The sequence below is a fragment of the Acomys russatus genome, chromosome 1 (genome assembly GCF_903995435.1).
Source record: "Acomys russatus chromosome 1, mAcoRus1.1, whole genome shotgun sequence".
Taxonomy (NCBI): domain Eukaryota; kingdom Metazoa; phylum Chordata; class Mammalia; order Rodentia; family Muridae; genus Acomys; species Acomys russatus.
Genome location: NC_067137.1, coordinates 22,681,064 through 22,694,615, shown reverse-complemented (window position 1 = coordinate 22,694,615; position 13,552 = coordinate 22,681,064). Strand labels below are relative to the sequence as shown.

Genomic DNA, 13,552 nt, shown 5'->3' with positions numbered 1-13,552 from the left:
CATCACCTCCATTTTGAGCAAGAATTCAGCATATGGTAGAGATGAGTTGCAACTGGGCCTTCAGAACTCTTAACCCAGTGAGTGCTTTCGCACACTAGGGTGTAGGGAAGATTCAGGCCTGGGACTCAGCACCCGCAGAAGCCCACACACGGAGAGCCAGTGGTTGCTATTCATCTGGCAGACCAAATCTTCTGATCTTCCTTTTGCATTTGTTTGCATTCTGACTCTATGGCTTTCCCTGGCACTTGCATATTTCCCAGCACTCAAATGAAGAGAAAGGAACCACCATTTAGAAATATCTTGTGCATTATGGGACAGACTGACCAAGACCTTATGTGCATCATTTTCCTTTTTTTAAATATCTTCCTTCTGCTTATATTTAATCATAGTTAGACCATATTTACTGTCATGTCTTAATGCCAGTAGGCCCCAAAGTCAGATACTGATCAAGATTCCTTATGTTGATGTACAACACAGTGAGTCCAGATGACCTTTTATTTAAATCTCTGTTCTAAGTAATGAAGAGTCATCCCTAATTCTCCATAAGACATCCATTGATCACCATTACTAAACTTTCATTCTCTCTTCCTCATCCCCTTACTTTGCTTTAACCTCCTTCTCTAACATTTATAACATACTAAGTATTTTATTTGTTTATAAGAAAATCTTATTCTCTCCCACCTGAAAAAAATGATTTGAAAAATCTAAATTTTATAACCTGAGGGTGCAGAATCTATAGTAAATATTGTAACACTTGACTTAAACCCTCTTAGGACATCTGTGAATAAGATTTTGTTATAGAAATGTTTAGTTTTTCCATAGCTTGTCAAAAACTCAAAGTTTTTATAAACAATATTCAGGCCTCGTTTTATGGTCTCCCTAGGAATCATGGGCAGTCTGACACCTAAATCAGCACCACTTCAAATGTGCTGGATGGAACAAACCAGATCTTTGACTTACTAACAGCTTTTTAAAACTCTCTTAGTGCCCACGGGCTGGTTTTGCTAGGAAGTGTATAAATTTGTTGTGATCTCTTCTGAACTGAGATATACTGTGGCCTTTTATTTTTACAGTCCTCCCGTGTGATCCATAGTTGCTAACATTTTTGGTTCAGCTAATGTCTGTCAGCAATTAGGTAATTGTAGCTAGTACCTATATTGACATGAATGTTCCCAGCATATATGGACTTGTTTAATGGCTTCTGTCTTCAAGCAATTAGCATATCAAAGGAGTACCACATAACAATAAATTATACTTGTATTTACTTTCATTTCCAGGGTTAGTTGTTATTTTTTCTATAGTCTTTTGATATTTGCAGAGAGCCTCAATTGAGAATAATCATGTAAGTGAATCATGACCTAAAATGAAATGTTGACTCATATTAGATGTAGCCTTAACTGGTACCATTTTTCAAATTTGAGTTTTCTTTAATAGAATATAAGTGATTATAGTTTAAGATGTTCAAGAGATGAACACTGAAGATCTTGCTAGTGGACGGAACTTTGTTTAGTTTTAAATATGGAACTTGAAACTCAGAATTTTCAGATTACAAAAGCAAGTGCAATGGTTAATTTCTTTCATTCATTTTCTCTGTTATCCCTACATTGTTTCTGCTTTTCAGCCAGTTCGTTGTGTGTGTGTTGTGTTCCATAACAGGAATGCAGAAGCCTTTAGACTCTCAAGAACTCGCCTTTTGTGATTATTCCTCATAAATATCAGGAACTTCTTTCTATTATAGTGAAAGTCTGAGCCAGAATCATTGTTGGGTCTCAGCAGAATATCACAGCTATTATTACTTCACCATAACCATGTAGGTGCCTGACATAGTTTTCTGGAGCAAGAAGGCAGCATTCTGTAGTTTTAGCAGATTTGGCATCTTTTTCTCCCATTTTAGCCTGTGGCAGTTTCAAATGGCTCAGATCGAAAGCCTTGAAAATGTATACTTGTGCTTTTTAAAATGTCCCTTACTATGTTTTAACCATCCCCTGTTGTCCAAATGCCGCCATTAGTGGTTACAATAATCATGTGTAATGCTAGCTTCCGAGAACCATGGTACAAGAGCCTCTTTTCTAACTTCCCAGATGGGAGGGAGTGCATGCACAAGCCTGTTGGAGCTGCAGAAACTGGAAGCTGCGCTGTGTGGATTTATATTTTTGGAACTCTTTGGGCTTATTTAAGCACCCCAAACTAAGCCTGGCTATCCATTAGGAGTCAAAAACCAACTCAAGGAAAACGCAAGTGTCTCACCAAGAGTAGTAAAACATTTTGCAGTAGGTCAGAAGATAATTTAGAAATAGCTGGACCAGTGTCTCGTGTGCTTTTTCTCCACACTGTCAGACCTCAGGGTTGTTGAGCGTGTAAATCAGTTCTTGTGAAGCATCATCTTCAGGCATTTGTGTTCTTTATTTGAATGATAGTGACAAGGAAATCTTAAAAGATGGCAAGAGAAATAAGTAGAAAATTCCCATAGCCATATGGAATGAAGCTGCCACTTATAAAGGATCTCAGTAGCTCCTGCTTGCTTTGGTTGTGTTTTTGCTGCATTTGTGATTTGTTATCACAGCTTCCAGCCTTGACCTCTCACAACAGAACTCCAGGGATGATAGTAAAAGTCAGTGTGGCTTCTTTACTGTTATGTTGCTGATGCCAGCCAATCTAAATATGATGCCCCTTCTACCCTTGGATAACAGAGCGAAGTTGTGAGAATGGCATTCTTTTTGATGTCGGGCAATCTGTAAGTGCTAGAATCATATAATTAAGGTGGTTTCTATTGCTTGAAACCCTAAGCATTTTTCTAAGTTTCATTCTTCATTTTACATAAAAGAATATTTTATCTTCTGTAAAAGAACAAGAAGACATAAGTAAGTTTAGACTCTCAAGCTGAGCTTTGCTATGAAAACCATTAGTTCCTATAAAACGCTGTTGTTAGGGCCTGAGGAGCAAGGGGCAGCACTTAGGTTCCAGCCTTCGCTGCTGACAGCGACTGCATAAAAGCAGGTTTCAAAGTTATCATCAAAATCAAATGTAGAGAATAAAAGGCAGGGCTTCATATTCACTATTTTATCAGCTTGTACATTCAGCAAACACTGAAGGGCTGTCTTGCCAAGTACTGTGCTGTCACCTTCCACAGACCACTTTTGTCCCACCTGCCTTCTCCCTCAGTATGAGTAAGCAAACAAGCAGGAAGTCATGTTTCCTCATGTCATGATACCTACAATATATTGCAGAGGAACTGCAAACCTACATGAAAAAACACAGCATTAAACGAAAAGACTGTAGCAACGGTTGTGTGACCTCAGCTATTGACCAGCTGTAGTTTCACTTGTAAAAATATCTAAATGTTCTGTGATGTTAGAAGAGCATCAAAGTAAACGCCCAAAGCTAGGATGCGAGACAGTACTGCACATGTTGCAGGAGGTGGTTAGCAGGCTCATTAGCCAGCGCACAGTCTCCGAACACCGTAAAGACACATCTGCAGTGGGTTCCGTCAGTTAGGGAGAAGAGATGTGATGTCCAGTAAGCAAGCAGGGAGTTGTCTCACTTAGCACTGGCTCCAGGGCTCAAGCTGCCAATATGAAATTAGAAGACCGATAGGCTGCTAACAGGGTTACATGTTACTCAGAAGCAAGGAAAACCTTTCATACCGTTGGGGATATATTTTGGCCCAAATCTTCATTTCCGCAAATTATTCAGTTTAAAATATCTACTACATTCCACTGAAATACCAGGTATTCATGACCTGTAAGCTTAGTTTTGGATACCTGTTAAGAAATAGGCATCTCACTACTAAAGACATATATGCATATTGAAGCGTTGTGCAGTGGCTAAGAGTTGCAAGCAACATGAAGGCCTGTTGCTAGGGAAATGGTGAAATGAAAGATACATCCATGATGGAGGGAGGTGTGTGGCTATTGAAAACGCCATGAGCAGAATAACGTGTATACTATGATCCCATTAGAGAAAACAAAGTAGGAGGCTGAAGAGGTGTGGGGGCTGTGTGCATGCATGCATATGTTTGTGAGTACAGGGAAAGCTGTTAGTATTGATTATTTTGAAAAGTAAGTGTTAAGATGGGAGAGGGAGAACTAATTTTAAAATGAATTTCTATATAGTTGGGCTTGTTTTAAAAAATGACTAATTTTTTTGTAATGTAAAACCAAATAAGCAAAGGAAAAGAAACAACTTAAGATGTTAAAAAGAAAGAGATGGAAATGGAGGGGCCAAAAGCCTGAGACAGAAAATCAGAACAATAATTTTTTCAATTAATAAAGGAAGAAAGAAAACAGTAGTTGGAGGCAAGTGACCATCTGGCCAAGAGCTGCTACAGAGCTAATAAGATGAAGGCAGACAAGCTCTGGCTGTGTTAAGAAGTGGTCCTGCCTGGGAGGAGTTACAGTGAACAAACAGAGCCATAAGCTACTGCAGTTACTGCAGTAGACAGTGTTTCTCTGTTTAGCCTTAGCTATCCTGGGATTAGCTCTCATGATCAGGCTGGCCTCAAACTCACAGAGATCCGCCTTTGTCTGCCTACAGAGTGCTGGGTCTAAAGGCATGAGCTACCACTGGCCAGCTGAGACAGGGCTTTTTAAACTCTTTCCATTCATAGGCCCCTTTTTACCTGTTAACTTTTTATACAACCCTGCTTATAAAAGTATATAGATATATATATATATATACTAAACATTTGTTGATAAATGTTATAAGGAAATATATTTCAAAGAAAGTTTTTGTTAAACACATAATTTTACCAAAAGCAAAAGCAAAATTTGCTTAGTGGTGAGATGGTACACTTGTCTATCTTTATATAAAGAATTAAATCTGGGATATTTGAGTTGATGGACATTCTAATTCTATCACCTTCAATTTTGAGGACACTTCTTTGTAGATGATGCTAGGCACAAAATGGCAGAAGCATGATCTGAATTTAGGACCAATTTAGAGATCATTGAAAATTCTGTCCTCATTCCAAACCAGAATTCATTGAGGTGGGTTTTTTTTTTTTTTTTTTTTCAAATGAAACTCAAGTAGCAATTCAAACAACAGTTCTTAAAATCAAAGATTCTAACACAGTAGAATCTTAAAACACACTGATTTGTTACTTACTGGGACTATTGTAGAAAAACAGTCTTTGCTTTCTATAATTTGATCATTGTGTTTGTAAAAAACCACCACAGTTCATAACATAACTGTGTCTCAAGTCTGAGCCTAAGTGCTTCAGTTTCTTGGTATGTATGCTGTGATGGCATACATAGTACAAGGTGTGCATACTGCACGTTAGGACCAAGACATCACGAGGTTGCAGGATGCCTGGTGGTCCAGCTCTCCTTGAAACACCTTGAATGTGCTTTGCATTTGTCTTTGAATTAAATTTCAGTTATTGCCTGTTCAGAAACATTTTCCTTTGGTCAAAATTACTCTCTCAGTTAGTTACCATGAGCCTACTTCATTGAGTCTAGCACAATTACCCTCCTCCTCTTTCATCTGTATTTACCAAGAGCAGGCCATTTGGTGAGGCCGAAAGGTCTGGGCCCGTTAAGGCAGTCCATTTTGCAGTTCTAGTTCTCACACACTGCAAGTGCCCCAGGGGCCTGTGATCATGTGAGTATGAGTTATTCATTGGTGTTTCCCAGCTTTCCATGGTTGATGTGTTTCTCCACGTAGCCCCTCGCCTGTCTTGTCCACGCATGCTCAAGACACTGCCACATATTCATTGTGCACCAGGCCAGCGAGCAAATTCTGTAGCAGGTAGATGGAGGACATGGGGCCAAGGCCGAAGCACTGGAAGGCTTGGTCATGGAGATGGCTGCAGCAAGTGGCAGCTGTGTGTTCCTACCTAACCCTCACTTCTTGGTGCTTCTTAATTTTTATTCTTAAAAGATGGGAGAGCCTTGATGATCTTTGTCCCTGTGCATACATGTCACACGTGTGCATTTTATCGGCACAATTAGAAAGCGGGCACGGATGCTGAAGCTGTTCAAGCTGAGCGGTATGTGCGTAGACCACCTCCCAGGATGCAGGAAAGGGAGTGGGGTTTGGACCGATAAAGGGCCCTGCCGGAGGCCCTCAGTGCTCAAACACGGTTCACGCCTAGGCTGGGACCCCCTTCCTTTTTTGCCTGAGTCCCCACCCCATCCCCTGGGATCTGTGAACTGAGTCAGAAATACAGGTCAGTTCCCATGAGGAGAATGATATTTAGTTCGAGTGTTTTAGGTTTTTGTATTTGACTTGGAGCCACTGCCAGGTTATTAGGGGTTACTGAAATGTGGTGTGGAGAGATTACAGTCAGTATGCCTTAGAGTTACTCTGATTCAGCATTTTATTCAGAACCCTGGCAGACAACTTAGTACTTGGCAATAATCATAAAGCACATGCATGTAATTAAAAGTTCCCAATTTTGATACAGTACACTTCATCCATGCATAGTCACCACTTCCTTGAATTAGTTCTTGATTTCAGCTGTGAGTCTGATATTTAATACTTACTCAGTTTTCCATTAACCTCAAGGTGTCCCCTGGTGGATTGATCAGTAATTATCATTCTTAGATTAATAGGGAGTTGGCTTTAAAATAATCTCACAACTGGACATATATGACAGGTGTGTGTTACAGTTCCGAGGTAAACCATCTATAATCACTTTGTTAAGTAGGTGTGCACCTACCCCACCCAGCCTTTTGTTTATATAGTGGCATACTTTATACTTCATGGGAATATAGCTCCTGGGTTTTTTTTTTTTCTATTTAAATAACTCATAACACACTATAAAGCTTGGTATAATGAGGTTATTTCACCCATATTTTAACGTTTTGCTTGGGTATAAATTATGTCTGTAGCAATGCTTCCTGGAATGTGTTTACTATGCCTCTGTCTAATTTGTTACCATCAGGTTCACTCCCCTGCCTCACGGGGGATGTGGGAACACGTGAAGTAGCTGAGGGCTGTGTGCTTTACTATGGTAGGCTTTGGTCAAGAAGTTTGGGAGGCATCACCCTTGAGGAGGGAGGCAAGGGTATGCTGAGCCATTGGTTTGGATGAAGACGACTCACAACCATGGCCTCCTGCCAGCAGACTGTGGGAGCCCATCCTGATAAGATTCTGCAGTAAGCAGGGCATGATGGGGCATGCCTGTAACCCTGGCATTCAGGAGGCTGAGGTAGGAAGATCTTGAATTTGAGGCAAACCTGAGCGGCATAATGAAACCTCATCTCAAAAAACCCAAAGTGTTCAGAGAACAGGTGCTCATATTGTGTTTTTCACTTCCTTTCTAAGGATGTAAATGAAGACCCTGGAGAAGATGTGGCCCTCCTTTCTGTCAGTTTTGAGGATACTGAAGCCACCCAGGTGTACCCCAAGTTGTACTTGTCACCCCGAATTGAGCAGTAAGTGTCAGTGCCATTGCTATTGAGACAGATGCTTCAACCTAGTAATCCATTTGTCTTTTCTTTTATAAAGTGTGAGCTTTTAAAATTGTTTTAGTTTTCTTCTCTTAGAAATTTCTTTATTGAGGGCTTTTAAAAAAGGTATGTGTGTGTATGTGTACATGAATGTAAGTACACCAATTGCATGCATGTACCAAGAGAGTCTAAACAGGGCATTAGATCCCCTGGAACTGGAGTTACAGGGAGTTGTAAACTGGGCCATGCGGGTACTGAGATATGATCCAGGTCTTCTGTAAGAGTGGCCAGTGCTCTTAACTGCTAAGCCATCTAGCGCTGGGGTGCAAGTTTTGGTGGCACAGTACATACGGATAGTATTTACAAGTGTCATCTTTCAGTGAATCATAGTCATGCAATTTATGGTCTCTATTTTGTGCCTTTGAATTCTTGAAAGGACTATAGATATACCAAATCCAAATTGTTACTCTCTCAGGGTGTCCCCAGGGTTTATTATAAAGCAGTAGTTGTAGCCTGAAGAGGACTGTTGAATAATGTCTACCCTAACTTATATATTTGAAACTGTCACTTATTTGTGAAAATATAACCAGTTTCTTTAAGATATTAAGCAAAAAGTTAATCAGAAACCAATAAAGGTAATATTATAAGTAGATAGTTTAAAATGATGATGTTTGAGTTCTTTCTTTGTTTAAATAGCTCTCTATGGTTTTATGCAATGTCCAGTCACATAGTGAAAACAGTTTGCTACCATACTTGTGTTCCAACCAACTAGCTTTCTCTTTAGTAATGAGTCTGAAAATACTCGCTTCCCAGTATGCTCACTGCTGGCTAAATGCTTTAGTAGCGGATTCTACTTCAAAGGAAGCTGGGGCTCATTGGAAATGGATTATAAGCAGATTTGGTTGGGAACTTCTGACAGGACACATTTTTCATCAACAGAGAACTTTTTACAGGTTTTGACTGCAATGTATTACTAACGTTCTCTGTAAGGCATTTAGTCAGGGTTGGCAGATTTCCATCTGAGCATAGATGTGGTTGCCATCCGACATGAGTGTGCCAAGCCATTTTCATGCTCTCTGACCTCAGTTGCTCTAAGTTATGAGTCATGGACACCCCATCTTACAAATTGATACGATGCAGCTGCTTGTACCCAAATGTGGGAGATTGTGTGCAGGCATCCTCTCGTTTATTTATATGTCTTTGATAACAACTGGAGGGGGTTTTACAGTAACGAGTACTGTATTTTGCCCTGCCCAGCATATGAATCTTTAACTTAAAATACTGACCCATGCTAATTAAAGGCCATCATCTGGAGGCAGCGATGCAGTCTAAAATGAAGAGGTTCTGCAGGAAGGAGAGCGGCATATACCCAGATTCTGGTCCTTAGCAACCAGTGAAGTGTTAGCACCTCTGGTGCGCATTTAATAATGTTATTCTTAGAGTTATATTTAGTACTGTTCATAGAGCATCCGGTGTAGGGCCAGGCACTGGTGCAACCCTCACCAAATAATAGCTGTTAAGTGCTGTCCGTTTTGCTACTAGAGTCCATGGCAAATGAATGAATGAGTGGGTAGTCTACAGGAGAGAGTCAGAGCAGAGTAGAAAGGATGGGTATGACACGGGTGCACACTAGTTCCAGACACTCAATATGAACTTAATGCGTTAAATTCAGATGTTTCAGTGATGAGAAAGCTAAAGAAAAACATCTCCAGATGTCTGAGAAATTAGTATGTTAGTTAACTATAGACAAGCAGTTGCCCTCTGGGAGGAATGTCGTTGTAAAGTAACTGGTTGGGCCTCACGTAGTCAAGGTAAGTTCTGCCTCTGGGCTGTTTCCTTTTAGTTAGAAATCGTCTCTCACTACATTCCCCAGGCTGGTCTTACACTCATTATGTAGCCCAAGCTGGCCCCAAACTTGGAAATCCTCCCACGTCAGCCTCCTGAGCTGCTAGGATTGCAGACCTGTGCCACCAAGCCTAACGAGAAAGGCGTCTTTGTTCTCCTGAACTGAAGCCAGGTTATTTCTTTGAAGTGATGGTACCTACTTGCAAGAAAGCTTGTTAAATAAAATCCTTATTCTAAACACCTAAAATGTGTCAAGACAGTTGATTAAGGAAAGGTATATTTTAAGTCACTTTTCCTATTTCTAAAACCCAGCTCTGTTAGGTTGACTGTGGTGCACACCTTTAGTCCCAACACTCAGGAGGCAGCAGCAGGCTGATCTCTGTTAGTTTGAGGACAGCCTGTGTCTACCGAATGAGTTCCAGGACAGCCAGGGCTATGCAGAGAAACCCTGTGTCGAAAATGCAAAACCCAAACAAAACTCCAGCCCTCAGTGTGCCCTCCTTAAGTGGAGGACTGGCTATAGCATCTCTTTCCCACCACTTTTCTCTCATTCCTCTCACTTAGTCTGTCTTTTCAGCTGCAGTGTTCTTAGTTCATTATCTTCTTCCTACGGTGCCTTTGCTGGTTAAAGCTGTTCCTTCTGTACATGGTGTCCTTTGTAGCATTCTCCCTCTCCTGGTGGAATGTACATGTCCTATGGCTTTGTTCCAGTGCCCTACTGACACTGCCTCTGAGCACAGTCTACCCTTCCCATCACACGAAATTTGTCTACATCTTACCATCTACTTCCGTGTAATGCACATTTCTCTAAGCCTTTGCTGAGCTGCACGCTCATCAGAGTGATGAATACGTGTGTGTATCATTCTCACAGTGCCTTGCACAACAGCGGCTTAATTTCGACAGTTTTATAAGTTAATATGTAATTCTAACCCCCAATTTAGAATGGCTATAGTAAAAGCTTTAAAATGTTTCTTGGTTAATACAAATTCATCTGATGTAACTATATTTCTAATGCAAAAGTAAACAAGCAGACAATACTCTCTCTTCAAGTGGAGCTTTTCAAAATAAGACTTTAGCGAAGGGTTAAGATGGGGGTGGTAAGCTTTGTTGGGGCTTATACATTTGCTAAATTGATTCCAACAGTTCCCTAATTCCTTCTCTGAGGTTCAAGTTCTGGGGATCTCATTTGCCTACAGTCCACTGAAGTTTGAAAATATTAAACAGGAAAGTTTAGAAATAAACAATTCATTGGCTTTAATTTGCACCCCATCCTGAGAAGCCTTATGGAATCCTATGTGGTCCTGCTCCATCCTACCTCGGATAGGAGTCACCTGTTTGCTCAGCTTTGCCACGCTGCACATGCCCCATACCTGTTAGTCATTAGAAGATGCCTTGACTGTCAAATTGACTGTCATGGCACCACAGCAGATGTTTTCAGGAAACCCTGTTTTACTTAATAATGGCCTAAAGTGTACAAGTGGTGATGCTGGTAGTTCAGACATGCCAACAAGATGCCCTGACTTGCTTAAAGTGATTTCACTTAAAGTGGGAAGGTGAGAGTCTTCAACTCATAGGCTGGACACAGTGGCACATGAGTTTAAATGTCAGCACTTGGGAGGCAGAGGCAGGAAGAGGATCCCTGTCAGTTTGAGGCCATTCAGGAGTACACAGGGAGACTCTGTCTCAAAAGTAAAGAGAAGAGAAGAACACCAAGTTTCCAGCTTACTAAAAAAAGGAGGAAAAAGCCAAATGTTGCACCTGCTTAGTTCTACAGAAAGCAAATCTTGTTTTCATGAAATTGTGGAGGAAAAACCTGTGCTAGTTTTCTCTTCTATTTTATACTATAGAAGTTGCTATTGCTCTGTTTTGTTGTGGCTATTGTTAACGCCATACTTCATACTTACAAATTAAAATTTGTAATAGTTAAGTATATATATAGCAAAATGTAGATATACCCAGTGCAGTTCAGCACTCTCTGTGGCTTCAGGCATCTACAGAGCATCCTGGAGCATGTCCCTGATGGGCAAAGGGGACTGTTGTGTCTTTAGCTAAGTCTTGCAGAGTTCAAAGCATAGAAGAGGAGGAATGCCATTTCAGGAAGCAGATGGCCATGGGATTAATCTTTGAGAAGTGAGTGGAGGGGACTAGTATTATCTAGGACATTGTGCTAAGCTTTCATTTGTCACCTATGGTTTGTGCTGTGCAGCCAACTCTTAGCTATCCAGGCATCACCTGTCGATTCAGACATGAAGAGTACTTTGTGGGTTCATGGAGAAAGCATCCCCAACTAGACTTGCCTGGTGGCTGTCTTAGCTGAGGGTCTGATCCTTTCAGTTTCTGCTCTGATGCTTTCTGAGAAGTCTCAAGCACCATGCAGGATATCATGCAGGCAGAAGCTCCCGGAGACCATGAGCCTGTTACACAGTATTTCAAAGTGGTCAAAAGAAGTCTTGCTTCTCCACCTCCCAGTGCATGGACAGAGGAAATTCCAGGCCTGTCTGGCTATTATCATCTGCCCCAGCTTGTCTGTGCAGTAGGCAAGGATATTAACTAGTCCCAGGAATAGAAAGAGAAAAATACTGCTGACGGTGTTGTCATCACATGAAGGAAAGGGGATCAATTTGTTGTACTCCCAGGTTCTAATGACAGGAGTACCAAATGTCCCCAAGTTAGACAAGGCCAATGAAAAGGAACATCTGTTAGATCCATTGGTCAGAACCCCCCAAACATATTATGGCTTTATGACGCTCTCAAGTCTGTCTGTTTTTCCAGGACCCAGGAATAGTTGCCTGGTGCCTTTGACAGCCTGTCACACATGGCTCTCATGCCCTCATGGTGCTGAGATGCCTATTGTCTTCAGTCCTCCCACTGTGCATGTTGTATATAGATTGCAGAATAAACGCTTCTGAGAAGAACTTTGTGTTCTTCATGCATGAGGGACATTTGTGAAATAAACAGATTTCATGTACTATATGTTTGCTTCCCAAGGAATCAAAACCAGCCCTTTGACTTAGCTCGTTGAAGCCAGTGTGAGTTATGCAAAAGAGAAGGATGAGGGCAAGGACGGCAAGGAAGCGGATTAGCTAGCGGTCAGAAATGCAAAATATTAGGTTTTGGTTGCATATTAGGAAAGGGAAAAATCGTTCCTGAACCAGTTGCCTTGCTTTTTCCTGGCAGAAAACTGCAAATGTTAAGATTACACCATCAGAGCTGGCACTAAGCGTGCTGTACCATCCCGTCGGCCCTAGACTGTTGGCAATTCCTTCAGTGAGACGAAAGGTGAAATGGGCATCCGGGACAGCCCAGTGTTCATCTCTGAAAGGTGTGGGCCCTTTTCCTGGCTCCAGCCAGGGTATAGGAGTGGTTTGAAGAAAACCAGCCTTGTCACTCCCAGCGCTGTTCCCACTCAATGCATAAAAAGAGGACTTCAGCCCCTGAGGCAGCCCAGGTGGCATCTTTCACAAGTACAGAATTTGTTTTTAGAACTTTTTGTTGTTAAGTTACAGTCCGCCTTGGAAATAAGTACGCAGAGCTCACCAGCTCATAAATGTCCACCCATAGTGAGGCCTGCGTGGCTCACAGGCATGTGGTCATTCTTCGGCAGGAGCAGCTCTGCAGGAACTGACCAAGTGCGGGGCCCTTGGCTAGTGTGCCAGAGGCTGTCAAGATAAATGTGATGTGGCCCTGTGCCCTAGTTTGCTTAGAGTACAGTAAGAGGCATAAAAACAACCACAAGTTGCAACTTGTGGTTTGTGAAGAAGACGCAGAGAAACTTGGCACCAGAGCCCTCTGTTCCCCAGTCTCTGGGTGACAAGCATGGCTCAAGTGATTTTTGAGCTCCATTGCTTCTTCTGAAAAGGCGGCACAGCTCTGTGTTCATTGTACCTACTCCAGTGAGACAATGGGAAAGGGCCTCGAAGTCAATGCCCAGTGTTTGTCGAGTTGTAGAAATAATTTGGAAAACTTACTAATCCTCTAAGAGCTCAGAGGGGGTTGCACTCCCGTCTAGCCTGATGAAGGCAACTCTGGAATGTTCTTGAAGGCCTAGCTTTTCTAATGCCATGTGGCTTCTCTAGAAATTAAGCAACATAGTGACAAATATATGTTTAGTACTTTCAGATGGTCAAGTTGCTATTCACTTTACCATATGATGCTCATGATGGTGTTCCTGGCATGTGTTCCACAGAGAGCTTTCCCTGCCCTGTTACCTGGCCTTCTTAGACCCTTCCTGGTCTCCTTCACTGACTGTTTCATTTTTTTCAGGTCATTAAATGGTACTAAGTTGTGTTCCCATGCTTGTATCACTTGATCAACTA

The 13,552-nt window shown here is 41.6% G+C and overlaps 1 protein-coding gene across 1 annotated transcript in view; it reads left to right on the top strand.

Moving 5' to 3' along the window:
- The window catches only part of Babam2 (BRISC and BRCA1 A complex member 2), a 391,205-nt gene that overhangs the window by 209,449 nt on the left and 168,204 nt on the right, over positions 1-13,552 (top strand). Inside the window, exon 7 of the mRNA XM_051170891.1 lies at positions 7,267-7,376. Coding sequence (XP_051026848.1) covers positions 7,267-7,376 — 110 coding nt within the window. The remainder of the gene's footprint in view (positions 1-7,266; positions 7,377-13,552) is intronic.